This window comes from Mesoplodon densirostris, chromosome 3, assembly GCF_025265405.1.
Source record: "Mesoplodon densirostris isolate mMesDen1 chromosome 3, mMesDen1 primary haplotype, whole genome shotgun sequence".
In the NCBI taxonomy this organism is placed as follows: domain Eukaryota; kingdom Metazoa; phylum Chordata; class Mammalia; order Artiodactyla; family Ziphiidae; genus Mesoplodon; species Mesoplodon densirostris.
Genome location: NC_082663.1, coordinates 114695179 through 114717409, shown reverse-complemented (window position 1 = coordinate 114717409; position 22231 = coordinate 114695179). Strand labels below are relative to the sequence as shown.

The 22231-nt window shown below is 38.5% G+C and overlaps 1 protein-coding gene across 1 annotated transcript in view; it reads right to left on the bottom strand.

Moving 5' to 3' along the window:
* DDX46 (DEAD-box helicase 46) overlaps positions 1-22231 on the bottom strand; it is a 54148-nt gene that overhangs the window by 4944 nt on the left and 26973 nt on the right. Inside the window, exons 16-21 of the mRNA XM_060093376.1 lie at positions 12737-12930; positions 10993-11130; positions 10529-10678; positions 7506-7679; positions 4887-5105; positions 4366-4510 (exon numbers count right to left, since the gene is read on the bottom strand). Coding sequence (XP_059949359.1) covers positions 4366-4510; positions 4887-5105; positions 7506-7679; positions 10529-10678; positions 10993-11130; positions 12737-12930 — 1020 coding nt within the window. The remainder of the gene's footprint in view (positions 1-4365; positions 4511-4886; positions 5106-7505; positions 7680-10528; positions 10679-10992; positions 11131-12736; positions 12931-22231) is intronic.

Sequence of the window (22231 nt, the reverse complement as noted above, 5' to 3'; positions counted from 1 at the left end):
AGTTTAAATTTTTGACTGACACAGCTTCTTTAGGTAATAGGTTACATATGTTTATAAGCTGTCATGAAAAAGTGGCATTTCCTTTCATTGGTCCCCAAACAACTCTGGCTGCTTTTAAGGGATTCTCCACTAGTAAAAACAGAGGGTCACAAAACAGGCTATAAACTATACAGGCTGGCTAGGCACGTACGTCCTTCCTTTTCTCCTTCGCACTGCCGGGAGCTGCTGAGCCACACAGAGCCTCTAAGGAGCCAGGCAGTGGGGTCCCTCCAATTACAGAACTAGAAACAGATGACACTAGGCTCCTTCCAACACCTGTTTTCATCCTATTAGTGTTCAGTTGATTTGGTTGGAGTTTCAAAAACTAAAAGATCCTTTAAATCTAATCATCTATGAAAATTCTCAAAGATTTAGGTCGTTTTAATTACCAATCTCCAGCTCTTATTTAGCGCATTTATGTTGCCAGAATTCTCAAGATTCATTTCTGACAAGGTTATCTTTTTACTGGGGGAGAAAAACCTTGCTTGGATTATAAAAATTAGATGCTACTTCCTAAGTACAAGTTGACAGTGGAAAGAAGCGCCCAGAACCATTTTAGGTGGATGGAAAAGTCAGCAGAAGCTGTGGGCTTCTCATTTCACTTCACTTGGTAGTACAGGAGATGTGTTCTGATAAAGTTATATACAAATTAAACCTGGCATACATTAATTATACTACACTAGATAAGTATAATTACCTTTAAATTAATAAATTATATATGGGATCCTTTTTCAAAGCAAACAATCATCTCTGATCTACCTCTTTAAAAGGCAGTCATTTAAAATACTGGTTTTGAAATCTTAGAGATATTCAGAATAAACTACAGTTATGTTATTGCAAAACAAAATACAATACTGGTTTTGCTCAGATGACACCTATGACATTCAAGCTGAGTATATAAGGATGACTCCATGTTTACCAAAGGTTTTATCATCAGATTCTACTGAATGACATCCTGGATGGCCTAATGAACACAGTAGTAAGAGAGAGCTGTCCAGTTCCAAGTGCAGAAAGATGTCAGTGTAATTTTCTCTCCTTGAACGCTGAGGTGCCAGCAACCCGCATTTTGCCTCACAATAAGGAACAGTGTCACATGACTCAGAAACACACTGAGTCATTGGCAGAGCCAAAGTCTTTCAGGATACATAAAAGGGTGCTATTTAAAAACCTGACTTGAAATAGATATGATCCAGTTTCTCAGTCACAATCACAAACAAAAAAATACAACTTGTCTAGTTCTGGACCCACATTCTTCGCACACCATTTAACATATGTATGAATCTTACTGTACTGTAAAGGTAGAATTTCAATAATATGGAAAACATAAAGGCTATATCTGAGTTTTACCTTTGCCACAATTCATCATTATTCATTTTTAAAAGTCCAAAAGTGAGAGTGATATCAGTGAAAATGGCACAGGAGGGAACTTCAAAAGCCCATCCCTCCACAAAAGCAGTGAATAAACTTGCAAAAACTGTTAAAATCAATTTTATCAGAACTCAGAAACTAATAAAAACCTTACATCAACCAGGCAAACCCTTATTAAAGGAGAAAAAAACAAAAACAAAAACCCAGCTCAATCCTGGTAACAAAACTTTTCTGTTTTTTAACTTACTCTGATCCTATCAAGCATTTTGACCAGGCAAACAACTTCTACTTAGGGTAAATGGGATGCACACTGCACGTGCATTTCTCTTCTTGTAGTCTTTATGTTAAGAAGTCACACAAAAACAATTTGAGGTCACCAGTTAAAAGTAAAGTAAATAGGCATAGTACTAATTTACTTTCACATCTGTGAAATTCTCTTTGTTTTGGCCAGGAAAGAATCAAACCCTAAAAATATATCCTCGGGCTTCCCTGGTGGCGCAGTGGTTGAGAGTCCGCCTGCCGATGCAGGGGATACGGGTTCGTGTCCCGGTCCGGGAAGATCCCACATGCCGCCGAGCGGCTGGGCCAGTGAGCCATGGCCGCTGAGCCTGCGTGTCCGGAGCCTGTGCTCCGCAACGGGAGAGGCCGCAACAGTGAGAGGCCCGCGTACCACAAAAAAAAAAAAAAAAAAAAAAAAAAGGCCTCATATATATTTAAATCATTTTTAGTTTATATTTATTTCAGTAAGGAACTTACCTACAGTTATAAAGTCTTCACAAAAATCAAAGGAATGCCAAAATATAACAAGAAAATACTAACTAGTGATAAGCCTTATTTACAATATACTTTCACAGTTTATACTTCCACTGATCTTTCCAGCAACAAACTTTAGAGCTGAGCTAGCCAATTCAGTAGCCATCAGCTATGTGGCTATTTAGATTTAAGTTAATAAAAATTAAAATAAATTTAAAATTTCTTGGTCACACTGGCCGTATTTCAAGTGCTCCATAGCCATCAGAGTTTTTTTGGACGTTGTGGCTTTAGAGAGATCACACGGATATGCCTGTCAAATAATATTTTGTGTGCAGAAGAGAAGTGGCTCTAAAGCATGATCAGATGCATTATTCAGAAAATTTATCAAGTGCCTACCATGTGTCAGACACTGGGAATACAGCATATGATAAAGTCACTGCATTCACAGAGCTCTAGTAGGGGAGACAGAAACAAGTAAAAATATACTACAATTTCTATGTAATGAGTCCTGTGAAGAAAAACAAAGCAAGTAAAGAGCTACAGAGTGGTGAAATGAGATCAAGTAAGGCTTCCTTGTTAGAAGTGATGTGTATAACTCAAAGGACTAGACTGGTGTTTAAGATTATACAAGGTGTGGGAGAGCTCCTTTGCAGCCAGCTAAGCCATTTAAGCAGTAGGTATGCAGACTCTGGATTTACATGACACATGGAGTAAAACCTCTTCACAGCTCCAACACCGGTGTTCAAAAAATATTTAGTTCAGGGCTTCCCTGGTGGCGCACTGGTTGAGAGTCTGCCTGCCGATGCAGGGGACACGGGTTCGTGCCCTGGTCCAGGAGGATCCCACATGCCGCGGAGGGGCTGGGCCCGTGAGCCATGGCTGCTGAGCCTGCACGTCCGGAGCCTGCGCTCCGCAACGGGAGAGGCCACGACAGTGAGAGGCCCACGTACCGCAAAAAAAAAAAAAAAATTTAGTTCATTAAATAGATGAAATGGACCTGTGGCTGGTCTATGCTTAAAAATCTATTATAAAAATGTTCAGGGCTTCCTTGGTGGCGCAGTGGTTGAGAGTCCGCCTGCCGACACAGGGGACATGGGTTCATGCCCCAGTCCGGGAAGATCCCACAGGCCGCGGAGCGGCTAGGCCCGTGAGCCATGGCCGCTGAGCCTGCGCATCCGGAGCCTGTGCTCCGCAACGGGAGAGGCCACAACAGTGAGAGGCCCGCGTACCACAAAAAAAAAAAAAAAAAAAAGTTCAAATTAAATATAAATGAAGGGAGACAAGTTACCTACCATGCAGTAGATAACAAAGTAGGAAAAAAATCAAACTGGAAACTGTCTTTTGAATTCATTCATGAATGTATAAAATAAGGTTAAAAAACACACCTGATCACTCTTAGATAACACATTACTTATACCCTTTAAGGGACTTCCTTGGTGGCGCAGTGGTTAAGAATCCGCCTGCCAATGCAGGGGACATGGGTTCGAGCCCTGGTCCAGGAAGATCCCACATGTTGTGGAGCAACTAAGCCCGTGTGCCACAACTACTGAGCCTGTGCTGTACAACCCATGTGCTGCAACTACTGAAGCCCATCCGCCCAGAACCCTTGCTCCACAATCAGAGACGCCACCGCAATGAGAAGCCTGCACACCGCAACAAAGAGTAGCCCCCATTGGACACAACTAGAGAAAGCCCGCGCACAGCAACAAAGACCCAACTCAGCCAAAAATAAAAAAATAAATATACCCTGTGAGTTATGGTATTAATTGTCCTATCCTATTTTTTAAAAAGGTACGTATGAACTTTTAGGCATAAAATCACAGGCAATATTTGCTTGGATAAACAAGCATTAAGTGGACTAATGTATATAGTTGATTTACTTTCTAACCTAAACTTTGGCCTGAATGTTCTACTTACTGGAAGCATAAACAGACCAGTCCTGAAAATACACGTTTTCTTATAGAGTGATTTTCAATTTGACCAAATTGTCAAAACTGAAAGAGTCCCAAACACAGATCATTCACCTCTATATATGTACTAAACTTCTAAATAAAGACCACAATGATAGATGAAACTATTTTTTTTCTTATAGGTGTTCCTCATTTTCAGTCCTCTCTAGAACTGACCTCATATTCTTTCTGTGTCTATTACATCTATATCAACTGTGATCTAACTCAAGATTGAAACAGAATGAACAGTACATACTTTCAATTGCCAAGTAAATTTTCCGCTCTCCTTCCTTGGGTTCTTTGCCAGGTGGGAAGTATGTTCCTCTGATTGTAATCGCAGCTTCAGAATATTCACTGATTCTCTGCAGAGCTTCCTTAGAGGTAACTTTCCACCTAGCAGTCTATGAAATAAAGAGTGGGGGAACAATTATACTCCAATAAAGACGTTAAAAAAAATAAAATAAAAAAGAGTGGGGGGAAAAATCACTTTACAGCAGAATAAAGAAACCTGATGTACTGAAAAAGAGCAGGTTAACTAAATCATATTATGGTCAATATTAAGATTATAATTAACACCTACATCATAAATTCATTTAGATTCTAATGTAACTAGAACATAATCATAAAAATGGAATTTCTAGTGTTGTCTCCCCATCTAGATAAAAAGTAAAGCAGCCATTTAAATCTTCATGGGTTTTAAACAGGCATTTTCGCTCCTAAAAAAGGAGTTTTTACTCTACAATAAAAAAAAAAAAAAAGTTTAAATCTGTTACTTGCCTGTGGGAAGTCATTGATCTCTAATTCTTCTTCGTATCTCTTAAAAGATTCATTCTGTCCACCATCCTGTCTCTCCTCTTCTTGTTTCTCCAAAGGCACATAATTAAGCTTGGCATTGATCTTTTCAGCAAGTTGCTCTGCAATGGTTTTTGCAGAGACAGTGGGAGCCAGGATGGTGCCACCTCTGAGAATTGCATTGGTGGCCTGCTGCATCACATCCTGCAGTTAAAGAAGACCTACAGTCAAATCTCAAATGAAGGCAGAGACAAGACCAAAGATCCCACCACAAAGTATTCTCTGGAAAGCCACTAACTAAAAGCACCTTTCTAATGTAAAGTGCTACCCGTAAGTGCAATTTAACAGTATATTTATAACAGACAGTTTAATATATCTCCCTTACTTGATGAGAAAGCAAGAATATTCAATTCTACATTAAAAATTCTACTGAATCATAGATAAGTAGGTAAGTCTTGATATCAAATATAGTATAATATTTCTAAAATCATTTACATACTTTGTGGCTACTAGGAGTTTCCTCTGAATCAGAATCTTTGCCCACTACCACCACTGAGCTCTTCCTCCCCCCATGGACCAACCCAACATTCTACAAATTACAGTAAATGACTTTACTCAACACATTTTTTAAAATTTGAACTTAAATTTTACTATGTGCCTAATGAAGAGATAATTCTTCCGTGGGTAATACACAACTCACAGCTCAAGCTCTTCCAACAACAGTGAAAAGTTAGAGCCATTTGCTTTCACAATAAAGAGTTATTAGTAGCAATAATCCAAGAGAATATTAGGTCAGGTGCTGTGTCCCTGTTGTCAGAAGAGGCACAGGCTTGAGTACAGTAAACACTTCATAGTAACTCACTGGCTAAATAAAACAGATGCAAAGACCCAAGGCTCAGAGCCTTGACTGTGGCTGCCTCACTGGGTCAGCCCACTGGCCTCTAGCTTGGTCATCCCACTTGGACACTACAGACCTGAACCTATCGAGGCTACTGGACACAGGGCCCTGCAGGTCCCCAAACTCTCAAAGTCTTAAAAATACTGTCAAATTAACAAACTGTTCTTTAGGAATGCTATGAAAATTTAACCTTAGTTAAAAATTAAGTTAACCAAAATGCTGGAGAGGGTGTGGAGAAAAGGGAACCCTCCTACACCTTTGGTGGGAATGTAAACTGGTGCAGCAACTATGGAGAACAGTATGGAGGTTCATCAAAAAACTGAAAGTAGGGCCTCCCTGGTGGCGCAAGTGGTTGAGAGTCCGCCTGCCGATGCAGGGGATACGGGTTCGTGCCCCGGTCTGGGAGGATCCCATATGCCGCAGAGCGGCTGGGCCCGTGAGCCATGGCCGCTGAGCCTGCGCGTCCGGAGCCTGCGCGTCCGGAGCCTGTGCTCCGCGACGGGGGAGGCCACAACAGTGAGAGGCCCGCATACCGCAAAAAAAAAAAAACTGAAAGTAGAGTTGCCATATGATCCAGCAATCCCACTCCTGGGCATATATCTGGACAAAACTGTAATTCAAAAAGATACATGCACCCTTATGTTCATAGTAGCACTCTTTACAATAGCCAAGACATGGAAACAACCTAAATGTCCATGAATGGATAAAGAAGATGTGGTATGTGTATACAAACACACACACACACGTACATACATGTACATATATACATACACACAATGGAATACTACTCAGCCATAAAAAAGAATGAAATAATGCCATTTGCAGCAACATGATGAACCTAGAGATTACCATACTAAGCAAAGTAAGTCAGGAAGAGAAAGACAAATACCATATGATATTATTTATATGTGGAATCTAAAATATGACACAAATGAACCTATCTACAAAACAGAAACAGACTCAGACACAGAGAACAGACTCGTTTGTGGTTGCCAAGGGGAAGGGGGCTGGGGGAGGGATGGATTGGGAGTTTGGGATTAGCAGATGCAAACTATTATATAGAGAATGGATAAAGAAGGCCCTATTGTATAGCAGAGGGAACTATATTCAATATCCTGTAATAAATCATAATGGAAAAGAGTAAGAATATATATATATGTACAACTGAATCACTTTGCTGTACAGCAAAAACTATCACAAGACTACAAATCAACTATACTTCAAAAAAAAAAAAATAAGTTAACCAAAAAACTCCCAAGAGAAACAAGGCAAGTGAAATATTTAACACATTTTCCCACTGTCTAAACCCATGTTAGTTTCAGTTATGTAACTGGATATTCGTACTTCCAAGGTATTGTTTGTGTGCCCAATAACCCACCTAATATAAACAGAAAAGAAAGAAAAGAGAGTTATTTCTTTAGGATTTTGGTAAGATCAATCAGAATACTACTTTATAAAATTATCCATGGTTAACATGCTTAACAGTTAGGCCTTCCAGAATAGGCATTAAGACCTCAGTTAACTACACTAGAGAAATCACCCAAATATAATAATTAAAGAATTCTGTATTGAGGATAATGTTAAATGCTTACTACCTCAATGTCTAAAATAATTTCTTGTTCACTTGTGCTGACATAATTCCTGAAAAGCATTTAAATCAAAGAACTTACAAAAAGTACTAAGACTTGGAACAAATTACTTAATACCTGAGACTCAATGCCCAAATTCTTCTGAGCATTGATTCTAAGAGCCAATCTCTTTGCAATTTCTAACTTCTCAGCATTTCCTGCAGTTGGAGCAGGAACACTAGATGTTCCAGGAGCAGCCATATCCTTCACTCTCTTCTTTGAATTAAACATGCTTTCAATTTGCTCATCAATCTAAACAAGAAGAAAAAGGATTAGTAAAAATCTAATTAAAAATACCAATTTATAGAGGGAGAAGAGGAGGGGAAGGGGAAAGGAAAGGGAGGAGAGGGGAGGGAGGGAGGGAGGAGAGGGGAGGGAGGGAGGGAGGAAGGAAGGAAAAACAGAGATACAAGGCTGCAAGAAGCACTTCAGCAGACTCCTGAGTGGTACAGATACATCCCAATTCAGTAAATGAAGAACATGTGCTGTCAAGACAGAGCAGACAATTTGATGCAGCTGAGTTGCTCCAAGGCCAAGGCCTTAAGGCCAAATTACATACACTGCAATGAAAGAGGCTGGACGAAGGGCAATAACTCAAGACCAGTGGACATCTAAAAATACAGGCAGTGGTTCCCAGGGCAAATGCTACAGCAGGGTTCCTAAAATTCTTCCCAACTCCAAAAATGCAATTGGATTTACCTAAAAAACTGTGTAAGAGAATCAGGAAAAAAAGCCTTTATTGTTTTTTTCCTTTAAGGAAAGAAAGAAATGAAGGTTGGTTTCCCCATCAAAGCAAGAGCAATACTGAAAATTAGGCTAATATTTTAAATCTCAAATGAGGAGAAAGCTTTTTTTCAGGGTTTAAAATTAATTAGGTTAATTTAGAAAGACCTTTTACTGAAATGGAAACAGACAACTTCTTTTTAAAATATGTTATCTAATAAGGGGTTTGAGTTACCAACTACTTTTAAACTAACATTTAATTAACCCTTTTAAATTAAACAGCATACATGGTGTTAAAATCCAAAACAAATGTATAAATCAGGAATGGGGAAGGTACATGGAGCTAGCTGACAGGGGTAACTTTACTTTTAACTTTATTCACTTTAGTATTGCTCTATTTTTTTTACAAAACTTATATAATATGTTAACAAGAAGGAAAAAAATCAACATATTTCATTATGAGATTTTTTAAAAATGTTTAAGTAACATAAAAAAACTGAGGTGGTTTTAAAAACAAAGCCACATATTCTTTAATACTCTTCCCTCCAAGAGGTGGAGCCTCTCCTTAAATGTGGGCTGGACTTAGTGACTTGCTTCTAACAGACAAAAGAAAGTGGAAAAGCCAGTATGTAACTTCAGAGACTAGTCATAAAAGGTACTAAGGCTTCCTCTTTGCTCTCTCTTGGATCACTCATTCTGGGGGAGCCAGCTGCCACGCTGTAAGGATACAAATGCAGAGTGAAGAACAGAGGCATCCTACCAACATGAAAGTGACTGAGCCATCTTGGAAGAAGATGGTCTTGCATCAGTGAAGCCTTCAGATAACTGCAACCTGGGACAACAGCTTGAGTGCAACCTCATGAGACCCTAAGTAAGAACTACTTGGCTAAACTGCTCCTGATTTCCTAACCCTCAGGAATCATGAGATAATAAATGTTTGTTTTAACCTACTAAGTTTTGGATTGATTTGTTACATGGTAACAAATAACTAAAATATTGACTTAATTGAATTTTAAGCCAGTATGGTATGCTAGTAAGAAATGGCCTAGAGTTAATAGGAGACCTTGGTGCTGGTCCTGGCTGTGCTTAACAGCCAGTGTGGTCATTTCCTGAAATGACAAGATCAGATTGAATTCCTGATTTCCTAAATTGTGTTCTGAGCTAAGGTTTAACAGGGTATGTTTCAAAAAAAAAAAAAAAAATTCTATGATCAAATATCAAATATGTTGGAAGATTTCTGGGTCAAATAAAGTTAAATAAGATGATTTTATTAATGACTTTTCACATCCTTTGATAGGATACCACTAATAGTGGTATATACTAGGCAGATTTTCCAAAATTATTTTATAATGAAAACATCTAAAGCTCAAGCTCCTGGGATTAGCGCTCCAGGAGCTTAACTTGTAAAACCCTTAACTTGCTGAGTCCTCAGTGTCCCTTTTCACTGGGTTACAAATAAGTCCGTAAGCTAAGAACATGGGCTTTAAAGTAAGAACAGAATAGGTACAGATCCCAGCTCCTCCCCATAACAGCTATGCAAACCTGAAAAGGTTATTATTTCTTTCTAAGCCTCAGTCTCCTCAATTATAAAATGGGAATACTCTGAGTATCCACTCATCTAGCTACTGTGAGGAAGTAAATGAAACAATCCCTGTAAAGCACTTTGCACAGGACATGGCACCTAGTAGCACTCAATAAACGTTGACTATTATTAGTAATAAGGATGTTGTATAACAATTAAATTGTAAAAGATTAAAAAACAGTATTAGTACCAATGATGTTAAAGATACAGGGAGCCAGGCACTCTTATATAACACTATTGTGAGTGCAAACTGGTACTCACCTTGCAGGAGAACAATCTGACAACGTTTTAAGACCAAATTAGATATACCCTTTGGCCTAGCAATTCCATTTATACATTCATCCTCAAGACTTACTGCGACGAATGTGCAAGGTTTAATGTTCAAGAATGAGCGATGAAGTACAGTAAAGTATATTCCAAATAAAGAATATATGGAAACAAACATGTTTGTTTCCATATATTCAAAAATAGGGATTTGATTCATTGAACAGTGGAACATCCATATAATGAAATATGTAACCAAAGAATAGCATAAGAGTGAATTTACTAAAAGGGAAGATTTCAACATAGGACTATTGTAAAGAAGATTATAAAGCAGTATGATCTCATTTTTATGAAAATACAGAAATACGGGCATATGTGAATACGTCTGTATACATAGAAAAAAACTGAGAAGGGTACACAACAAAAAGTTTCCAGTAACCTGCTAACTAAACAAGCCTATGGTAAAACCTCCAGTACAAAAGGAATAATTGCTTCAACTGGTAAAAATAAGGCTTAGAACAACAATACTTACATCAACTGCAGCATCCTCATCATCTGAATCTTGAAGACCAAGAGCAGCTTTTTGTAACTTCTTTCTCTCATTTGCCAAAGCTTGTTCTGTTTCATCAAACTTGAATCCCTTACCAGAGAACCCACTACTCTTTTTAATTATTTTCCCTTCCTTTCAAGGAAAAACAAGAAAGTTAATTTCATAATAAAGAACTTTAATATTCAGGAATTTATGGCAATTAAATATTTTTCAAGGTGGTGTATGACAATGTAACAAAAACATTTCATCTAGCATGTGAGAAAAAAGAACTCTATGTAGACTACAAAAAATACTAAGTTGAAGCAAAAGGGAGCATTTTGTTTTCACTCCTTTCCCTTCCTCTCTAAAGAGATAAATGAAAATAATCCTATCAAGATTTACAGGTATTAAATATTCAAGATTTAGAACACAATGACTTGCATAAAAATGAGACTTAAAAAACTCACAGCTTTCTGTTGATCTTTGAAATCACTCCAAAGTTTCTCTAGATCAGGTGGCACTGCAGTCCCTGACAATTCAAGGGCTTTAATTATGTCACCAGCATACCGAGCCTGATCTTCTGTGATGAAAGTATAGGCGTAGCCCTAGTGAATGATGAAAAAGTGGTACTATTAAACACTAACAAGATGAATCCTCCTTAGATCACAAGTAAGATAAAATCTGAGTCACCCTCTTTAAGATGACTCCATTACTAAAGAATTTCAAAGACCACAAGAGTCCTACTAAATTCTTTAATGGTTCAAAGTGAAATACCTAAGTTTAATATTTAAAAATAAGCAAAACCAGAAAATTTCTAATCTCTTTTTGCATAAAGGGAAATACATGTGATTTTTACATAAATGCACAACTCCACTGTCATAAGTATTAACTCTAATATATCTGATTTCTCCCTTTTTGCTTGCATTCCCTTCCTCCACTACCTACTGCACCTCTCTACCCCAGCTAACCTGTATTAACGTCCTAGAATAAAGTTTCCCATATTTTTAAAAGACCAATTAAAAGATATAGAAACATACACACATGTATATCTGATATGTTTTTAACATATACAAAAATGAAGTCAGCTACATCACTTCCCTGGGATTCTCTAAAGCCTAAGGATGCAGGTGTCCCCAGCAGCTTTTTGGTTCAGGCAAGAGAAAGACTGGAGTTGTAAGTAGAGGAATAGCAAACTACAATTAGATTGCCATCTTCACAAAATGCTCTACTCTACCAGTGAACTGTTATAAACTTAAAAACATGATCTAGTATTTTATTTCAGGAGTACCTAGTTACCAGATTTGACCCATGGCCTACTTTTATACGACCCATGAACTAAAAGTGGTCTTACATTTTTTAGAGTTGTTTACACACACACACACACACACACACACGATGTGACAGAGACTGTGTGTGGCCCAAAAAGGCTACAATTTTAACTACCTGGCCCTTTACACAAAAAGTTTCCCAAATCCACAGAATAACTCAGGTTAAAAGAATAAATGCCATCACTACTTATTAGCTATGTAAATTTGTCAAGTAGCAATGTCAGTGTGCCTCAACTTTTCTCATCTGTTAAAAGGGGTAATATTATCCACTTCAAAGGGAATTTGTGAGAATAAAATGAGATGATATATGTAAAGCACTCAGAACAGTGGTGGGCATTTAATAAATACTCCATAATAATTAATATTATTATTGCTTCAGTATGTAGAACTGTGCATGGTTGTAATGTCAAATATATCACCATCAATGCTTCCAACAATGGAATATTCTGCTGCCTTCAAAAAGAATGAGTTAGAACTATATACTTAACAGAATATAGATAAGTCAAAAAAGCAAATAATATTCATGTGTATAGGGGGGTGAGAACAGGGGTGATAGGTGTGGGCTCAGTGTATTTCATGATCCCTTATTTTAAAAAAAGCAATGAAAGATCTTGAACTATATGCACGCATTTATATACAAAAATTTTTAGGTGGGGAAAAATACCTTTTGGGGACACAAATGGTTAACACTATCTGCTTACAGAGAACAGCACTTAAGACATGTATATGTATATAAATGATGAACATCAACTATTCCCCATACTCTGATGATGAAGGATTTTCAGGATGTCCCCATAACTCCTCTTATCTCCTCTTTATAATCATAAAGAAACACTTGTATTTTAACATAATAGAAATCAACTTTAAAAGCAATTATTTTTACTTTGTTGCCTGCTCTTCCAGTCCGTCCTGCTCTGTGTACATAATCCTCATAATGGTTGGGGCAGCTATAATTTACTACAAGAATCAGATGTTTCACATCTAGGCCTCGGGCAGCAACAGATGTAGCAACAAGAAGTTTGCAGGTCCCATTCTTAAAATCATTTATGATGCTATCTCTGTCATATTGATCAATGCCTGCAAGTAAATTAAAGAGTTGTAAAACCACATATTCAAATTAAATTTTCCATTTCCTCTGACATTCAGACAAAAGAAGTTAAACAAGGGGTAAAGAACAAATCCAACTTATATTGACCACATGTCCAACAACTACCATATAGAAAGTAAAAGATTTGGGGGAGGGGGTTGGTGAGGAGTGATAAATTAGGAGTTTGGGATTAAAATATACACACTACTATATATAAGATAACCAACAAGGATCTACAGTATAGCATAGGAAACTATACTCAACATCTTATAATAACCTATAATTGAAAAGAATCTAAAAGAGAATAGATATTATAACTGAATCATTTTGCTGTGCACCTGAAACACAACACTGTAAATCAACTACATTTCAATAAAAAATTAAAAAAAAAAAGATTATGGAAATTTAATGGCAAGATCAAAAGTTACTGCTATTTACAAATTCCAAATCTGCCTTGTTTTGCCCCCTTTCTTATACATAAGGCTTATCACTCCAGAAGCCCAACCTCAAAATCACTAACCTATATCTCTTATGGAGGCAAATGGGGAAAAGGCAGGTACATTCAGCCTATATTGACAGGATTCAGATCTTTCTAATTCTCTCCATAGGTTATTTAGAGCCTTGCTACTCACAGTTTTGTCCCAGGGACCAGTAGCAGCATCACATGAGAGCTTGTTAGAAATGCAGAATCTCAGATCCAACCCCAAACTGCTGAGTCAGATTCTGCATTTTAACAAGATTCATAGGTGATTACATATGCACATTAAAGTTTATGGTGCACTGCTTTAAAAGTACCCAACTGGATCTCTCTTTAAAATTTGTTACTCAAAGAGCCTCAGGATGAGTGACAAAGCAGAGCATAAAATACCAAAATGTTCTTTTACAAAATGTCCAGGCCACAAATATACTTTATGATGGGGTACCTGGGAATCTCTAGTAGTCAGAGAAGGGAATGGGATAAATTCTCAAAGCTTGAAAATTCATTTTTGCAGCAAGAGATATTCTAACATTCCGTATGAAACCTGTGTTTAACATATACAGAACATTTAGCATCTAAATATTTATCAATATTAATTTATATTACCTAAAGTTTTAAATGTACTCTTCAAAGATTGAATTATGGAAAATATTTGGATCTTATCTCAAAGAAACTAGGATCCAACATTGTACCCAAAAACCTCATAAGAAAAATCAGTGGAATCAGTAACAATATACATTACGTTTATAATTTTAAAATACCACAACTTCTACTGTAGACTGAGGTATCCTGACACATATGTACAGTAGAGTTAGTAGTTAATGGCAGCAACCATTAACCCTCTTCCTTTTTAACATAACTTCAATTTTGTTATCCACCCAACACATGGTCACATATATTAAACCAGAGATGAGCCTAATTCTCAGTCTCAGGAGGTGAGTAATGATTAGTGTAAACTAGCCCTTCTCAAACTTTCTGTGCTCAGGTTGTCTGTGCACTCTTAAAATTAATAAGAACCAGACCCAGAGAGCTTTAGTTTATCTAGGTCATCTCTATCAATATTTAATGTATTAGAAACTAGAACTAAGGAAAATTTTAAATATTTATTAACTTTTTAAAAAATAATAAAACAATTACATGCTAAAAAATATATTTTTGTGAAAAGTAACTTTTCCAAAACAATAAAAATAAGGCGCTTCACATTTTTGCAAATCTCTTTGATGTCTGGCTTAATAGAAGATAGTTGGAGTCTCATATCTTCTGCATTCAATCTGTTGCAATTTAACACGCTGTGCAACCTCTAGAAAGCTATACTACACATACACTGATGAAAGAATGAAAGTGAAAAAGGCAAATAACTTGGTGGGGTTATTATGGAAATATTTTTGACCTCATGAAACCCCTGAAAATCTCAGAAACCTCAGGGGTGCAAGGATAATACATTAAGAACCATTTGTCATTCCCTTGTCTTTGAATGAATTAGGCATAAGCATGTGAAGCAATTCTGACCAAAAAGATAAAAGAAGTACAGACAGGGGATTATGGGGAAAAATTTCCTTACATATATAAAAAAATACACATTTACATCAAGGTAGGGGAAAATCTTATAGACTAACCCTACTTTGGGTAACAACTATGAATTCTGGACAAAATACAAAGAACTAACTACCTGAAGGCACCAGAGAGTGACTAAAAGAAGGCAGAAACTGGAAGAGAGTTGACACCTGGAAGAATGCAATGGCACTGGTTGAGTTTACAGGATTTTACTTCTTTATTTTAAACTTTCTGTTTGGGAGCGGGCCCTGAGCAGCCCAGGTAGGGAAGTCAAAACACGAATAAACAGTCTTACTGACAAGAAGAAACAAGAAGAAAGCATTCAGGATAAACTCAGGACCAGAAAAGAGGGGATAAATCTCAGAAAGAACAACAGAGCAGGCACATCCAACAGTGCATAAAAACACTGTCCAAGGACTTCCCTGGTGGCACAGTGGTTAAGAATCTGCCTGCCAATGTAGGGGACATGGGTTCGAGCCTGGGTCCGGGAAGATCCCACATGCCGTGGAGCAACTAAGCCCATGCGCCACAACTACTGAAGCCCATGAGCCCTAGAGCCCACGCACCGCAACTACTGAGCCCACATGCTGCAAGTACTGAAGCTCACGCGTCTAGAGCCCGTGCTCTGCAACAAGAGAAGCCACCGCACAGCAACAAAGCCCCTTCTCACTGCAACTAGAGAAAGCCCGGGTGCAGAAACGAGGAAGGGAGGGAGGGAGGAAAGAATAAAATTAAAAACAAAAAACAAAAAAAACGCTGCCCAAATATCTGACACCTAAACTATACACACATGGGGCAGAATGCCAGTAGCCCAGCTCTGGCTGAAAGAAATTATTAGAAATTTCAGAGGTTGTCCATTACAAGAAAGACAGTTTCAAATATGGATCCAGCCAAGTTAATGCCCTATTTAAAAAAAAAAAAAAAACTTAAATAAAACATAAGAGAATTCAGACTCTACAAGGTATCATTCATAAAGGCCAGTATACAAACCAAAATTACTAGACATACAAAGAAACAGAAAACTATAAAACAAAATCAAAGATAATAGAAACTGACTTCAGATGACTAAGACATTGTGATTAATAGTCAAAGATTTTAAAGCAACTATTATAATTGTGATCAAGGAAAAAAACTTTTAAATGCTTATAATGAATGGCTAGGAAACTGAATTAGAGAATCAGTAAAATATAAAAGGGAGCCAACTGGAAATTCTAGAACTAAAAAATATATAATAATTGAATTTAAAAATTCACTGAATGGGCTTATTATTAGCAGGTAAGAGATGGCCAAAAACACACAGTGAACTTAAGACAGTCAAAGAAATTATTCAGTCTTAGAGAGAAAAAAGATTGTAAAACAAAGACTGAACATAGCATCAGTGATACATGAGACAGAATCAAAAGGCTGAACATACACACAATTGGAGTCCCAAAAAGAGAGGAGAAAATAGGGCAGTAAAACAACCAATCAATCAATCAATCAAGAAATAACAGTCAAGGGACTTCCCTGGTGGCACAGTGGATAAGACTCCACACTCCCAGTGCAGGGGGCCCAGGTTCGATCCCTGGTAAGGGAACTAGATCCCACATGCGTGCCACGACTAACAGTTCGCACACTACAACTAAGGAGCCTGCCTTCCACAACTAAGACCCAGTGCAACCAAATTAATTAATTAATTAATTAAAAAAGAAACAACGGTCAAGAATTTCCCAAATTAGATGCAAGACATAAATTTACAGATTCTAGAAGGCGGTAAACCCCAAGGAGAATGAATACAAAGAAAATCATATCTAAATCAACTTACCATATGACCCAGCTATCCCATTCCTGGTTATCTACCCTTGAGAAATGAAATGTTCACACAAAAATCTGGACTTACATATTTAATAGCAGCTCTATTCATAATTGTCTAAAACTGGAAACAACCCAAATGTCCTTCAACAGATAAAGAAATACACAAACAGTGGTACATCCACACAAAATATACTATTAGATAATAGAAAGAAATGAACAATGCAACAACTTGAATGGATCTCAAAGCCATCATGCTGAGTAAAAAAAAAGCCAACTGCAAAAAGCTATATAATGTATGACTGCATTTATAAACATTCTTATAAGAGCACATCAGTGGTTTCCAGGGGCTATGTGCATGAGGAAAGAGAACCTTAGAGTTACTCTGCATAGGGATAGGACAAGGGAGTCTTGTGGGGTGAGGGAACTATTCTGTATCCTGATTATGGTGAATCCTTTGGGATGGTTAAAACAGCCAAAAAACTGGAAGTAGCCCAGGTGACCAAGAGAAATGACTAAACAAACTATGATATATTTATACAATGAAGTATTACTCAGCAATAAAAGGGAAGAGCTGTTACATCCAACGTGGATGAAAATTCAAAAATATATGCAGAGTCAAAGATACCTGACACAAAACAGTCCATAATGTATGGCTCCATTTATCTGGAATTCTAAAACAGGTAAAGTTGGGGAAAAAATGTAAAAAGTGGTGGCAGGGACTGAGGGAAATTTCTGAGGTTATATCTTAACAGAGGTTTGGGTTTCAAACTTACATGCATTTGTCAAAACTCATCAAATGGTACACTCAGAATCTGTACATTTCACCATAGTTTACTTACAGATTTTTTATTTAAAAAAATTTTGAACTAGTGTTAGTCATGTGCACACTAAAGTGAAATGTGCTGATGCTGCAACATATTCTGAAATGTATCAAAAAACTAAGAAAGGGCTTCTCTGGTGGCGCAATGGTTAAGAATCCCCCTGCCAATGCAGGGGACATGGGTTCCAGCCCTAGTCTGGGATCCCACATGCCACGGAGCAACTAAGCCCGTGCACCACAACTACTGAGCCTGCGCTCTAGAGCCTGCAAGCCACAACTACTGAAGGCCGCGCGCCAAGAGCCTGTGCTCCACAAGAGAAGCCACCGCAATGAGAAGCCCACGCACCACAACGAAGAGTAGTCCCCGGTCGCTGCAACTAGAGAAAGCCCGCGCACAGCAACGAAGACCCAACGCAGCCAAAAATAAATAAATAAAAAGAAAGAAATTTATTTTTTAAAAAAACTAAGAAAAATTGAGGAGTGGGTAAAAGGACAGATGGCTAAAGATGTGACAGATAAATATAACAAAATGTTAATTGTAGAATCTAGTATTAGATATTCAAGGGTGTTTACGATATGGTTTTCTCAGATTTTCTGTGCTTGAAAATTTTGGTAGTAAAAATGAGGGGGAAAAAAGCCATAGATATATGGAAAATAGTCTTCCTCCTCTGGAAGCTGTCAGATCTGGAAGTGATGACTGAGCCTGCAGAAGGCTTTTTGCTGCTATAAAGAAAGCTTAGCTTAATAACTAAGTTATTATGCTCAAGATGGCAGTATAGAAACTACAATATGGTAACACTGAGCTACTGCTGAGTGAAGCAATCCTGGAATCGTTTTCTGTTTTTTTTTCTCTTTGGCCACACCTTGCAGCATGTGGCCTCTTAGTTTCCCAACCAGGGATAGAACCCAGGCCCCCTGCAGTGGAAGCGCGGAGTTTTAACCACTGGACCGCCAGGGAAGTCCCCTGGAATCGTTCTGCCATGGGATTTCATGTTTTGTAAATTAATAAATATTCCTCATGATTTATGGCAGCTGATTTCATATTTTCTGTTACTTGCAGAGAACCAAAAGGAAAAGTAACTGATATTAACAGTACACGTCAAAGGTCTCATTGAAGCATTTTGCCCTATTTTAAAATGTCTCTGTTTTCATATATCATAAACACCTGAAAGTAGAAACCATTGTGCTACTTTCCTAATTTCAGCAATATTTACTATATTAAATGCAGGTTGAGTCTTTAAGGAATTTATTTATTTATTTATTTTATAGTGTTTACTTTTTTTTTTTTTTACTTGTTGACAGTTTGCTTTATTTATTTATTTATGGCTGTGTTGGGTCTTCGTTTCTGTGCGAGGGCTTTCTCTAGTTGTGGCAAGCGGGGGCCACTCTTCATTGCGATGCGCGGGCCTCTCACTATCGCGGCCTCTCTTGTTGCGGAGCACAGGCTCCAGACGCGCAGGCTCAGTAATTGTGGCTCACAGGCCCAGCCGCTCCGCAGCATGCGGGATCCTCCCAGACCAGGGCTCGAACCCATGTCCCCTGCATCGGCAGGCAGACTCCCAACCACTGCGCCACCAGGGAAGCCCCTAAGGAATTTTGAAATTATTCATTATTAGTGCAAAAATGAAGAAATGGATGACTGACAGGATAGAAATTATAGCCATGGTTTAATGACAGTATTTTCAGATTTCTTCTTTCATTTTTTAACCCAGTTTAGAGGAAAGTTTAGAGGAATGCAGGTATGTGATAAATAAAAAATAGAGTATTAAGAACAATATGCTCTCCATATATTTTGTTCATAAACTACAATTACCTGGCCTTTGTGCTCTAACAAAAAAGTCAAGCAACTATGGAATGCTCTGATTGTTGAACTGAGAAAACGGTCTCAGGTTAAGAAAACCAGGAGTCGGCAGAACACATCATCCACTCTCCAACCTCCTGCCTCCCTTTCTCCCTCCACTAGACCTGAAGACTAGAGAACTACAGGTGGCTCTGAAGAAGTGGCAGCACTCAAGAGTGTCTCTGAGCTTCCTTCTCACTATTCAGAAGAGTAAGCAGGAATAAACAGCTATTATTCCATTAAGCGATAGGTTCTGCAAATCAGCCTGACTGCCCCTTTATGGAGATCAATCTTAGAAGAACAGAAATACCATAATCTCCATCTTACAAATGAACAAGTCCAGGATTTTCTGTCATTTGGTCACAATCCAGAGTCAGCAGCATCTTGCAGTTGCAATAATCCTAGCAGGAAGAATGGACTAAATGTTTTGTAGTTTGTATCCTTTTTGCTTCTAAAGGGGCACAAAATTGTATGCATTTCAGACATACTAACACCCACACTTCTCACAACTAATGCCATTATTCTATGTATTATGCATGAAATGCACATTAATTACATGTGCACATTAGGAATGTCATGGTTATACCTTAAAAAAAATAATTCTTCAAAAACCCTACATAATTTCATGCTGTGGAGCAACTAAGCCCTGCACCACAACTACTGAGCCTGCGCTCTAGAGCCCATGAGCCACAACTGCTGAGTCCACATGCCACAACTACTGAAGCCTGGGCGCGCAGAGCCCATGCTCCGCAACAAGAGAAGCCACTGCAATGAGAAGCGCGTGCACCACAACGAAGCGTAGCCCCCGCTCGCCGCAACTGGAGAAAGCCCGCACGCAGCAACGAAGACCCAACACAGCCAAAAATAAATAAATAAATAGACAGATTAATTTTTTTTAAAATGTAACAACTTTAAAAATAAATAAATAAATAAAAAGAAAAGGAAAACACAACGAGTCATTTTCAAACACTAAATGTTAACCGGGCTTCCCTGGTGGCGCAGTGGTTGAGAGTCTGCCTGCTGATGCAGGGGACACAGGTTCGTGCCCCGGTCCGGGAAGATCCCACATGCCACAGAACGGCTGGGCCCGTAAGCCATAGCCTCTGAGCCTGCGCATCCAGAGCCTGTGCTCCGCAACGGGAGGCCACAACAGTGAGAGGCCCGCGTACCACAAAAAAAAAAAAAAAAAAAAAGTTAACCAAATACATATCCTCAAAGCCCTTTTTTTTTTTTTCCTCCTCAAAGCCCTTTTAATTGCATTCCACATGAAGCCTTGTGTGGTAGATTGTATTTTCCAAAGACGGCAGCAAAAGCACGTCCTATCCCACATGCTCTTCTGCATATCGAATGACATTTTCCCATAAGGCGGTGGAGTCTATGCCTCCATTCCCTTGAATGTCTAGTGACTATTTTGACCTATAGAATATGGTGGAAATAAAATTTCTACCACTTCCCAGTATCCTCCTTAACTGTCTTGGCAGCTTCTGGTTCTTGCCTTCTGGCCAAGCAGCCTCAGAGAGAGGCTCACAAGGGAAAGAGTCAGGACTCCTGGCCAACAGCCTGACTGAGCTCTCAGTCAAGAGCCAGTACCAACTTGTCAGCTGCCTAAGTAAGGCAAATTGGAAATGGATCCCCAATCCCAACTGAGCCATCCGAGTAGACAGAGCATGAAAGAGAGACTAGTTATGTGTGCAAAGAATTACACAAATTGCAGATTCATTAAAAAAGAAAAAAAAAAAAAGACTGTTGCCACTAAATTTGGGGGTGGTTTGTCACAAAGTCATATTGCCAGAACACTTGGTTAGTGAGTTTAATTCACTGTCTCTGTTCCATATGTTTAGTGTTCTAAGTCCCACATACACATAACAATGGCGATATTACACAGAAATTAATTAAAGCTCTAATGTGAATCATAATAAAAACCTCTAGGTAGCATGGTACAATGGAAATAGAACATAAATCAAACATTTTAAGTTCATAGAAACCAAGCCTATCGATCTGCGCCTGCGTGACCAGCTGAGTTGGCCTCTGGAGACTGCAGATAAGCCGACCTTGCCTAGACGACCGAGTGAGAGGTACCCCGGTGATGAGTGATTTCCTGCCGCCTCCTCACACAGTACCTGGGAGTCTCATGACAGCAGTGATTGGTGAGGGACTTGACCAAGGGAGCCCCCCTCATCTCCCTCCAGAAGCGGTTAAGCTCATGGAGTGTGGACCCACCCAGGGTGGGTTCCAGTTCTGGCTCCACCATTTCTGTGTCACCCTGGCAAAGTTTCTTAACCTCACTATGCCTCGGTTCCATCTTAAGATAAAAATATCTTAAAAGACAATAATGGTACTTATAGCGTAGGGTTGCTTTGGGGATTAAATGAGTTATACTAAAGCACTGAGGCATTTCCTGGCACGTGGAAAGCGCTCTAAGGCAATTGCAGTGCTTTGATGTCTCCGTCTGTTTTTGGTTTGCGGATTCGGGAAAGTCATCAGAGACCATGCCCCTCCTCTGTTTCAGAAACTCCAAAGGCTCCCTTTGATTACAGCAGGGGCTCCGAAGTGATGGTGCAGGGTGAGGGGGTCGGGGGAGAGAGGTAACTAGGGTGTGTGTGATATGATACGTTGGGGGAGTGGAAAGAAAATACTAGAGTATTTCTAATTTTTGTGTTTTTTAATTTCTTGCTTGTGTGTTAATGTTTATAAAGAGCATAATATTACATTAGTTGTACATATAAGTAACTTGTAAATAAATATTGGGGGTTTGGGCTGAAAAAAAAAATTTTTAAGTTCAATTCCTCCTTAGCTGATTAATGG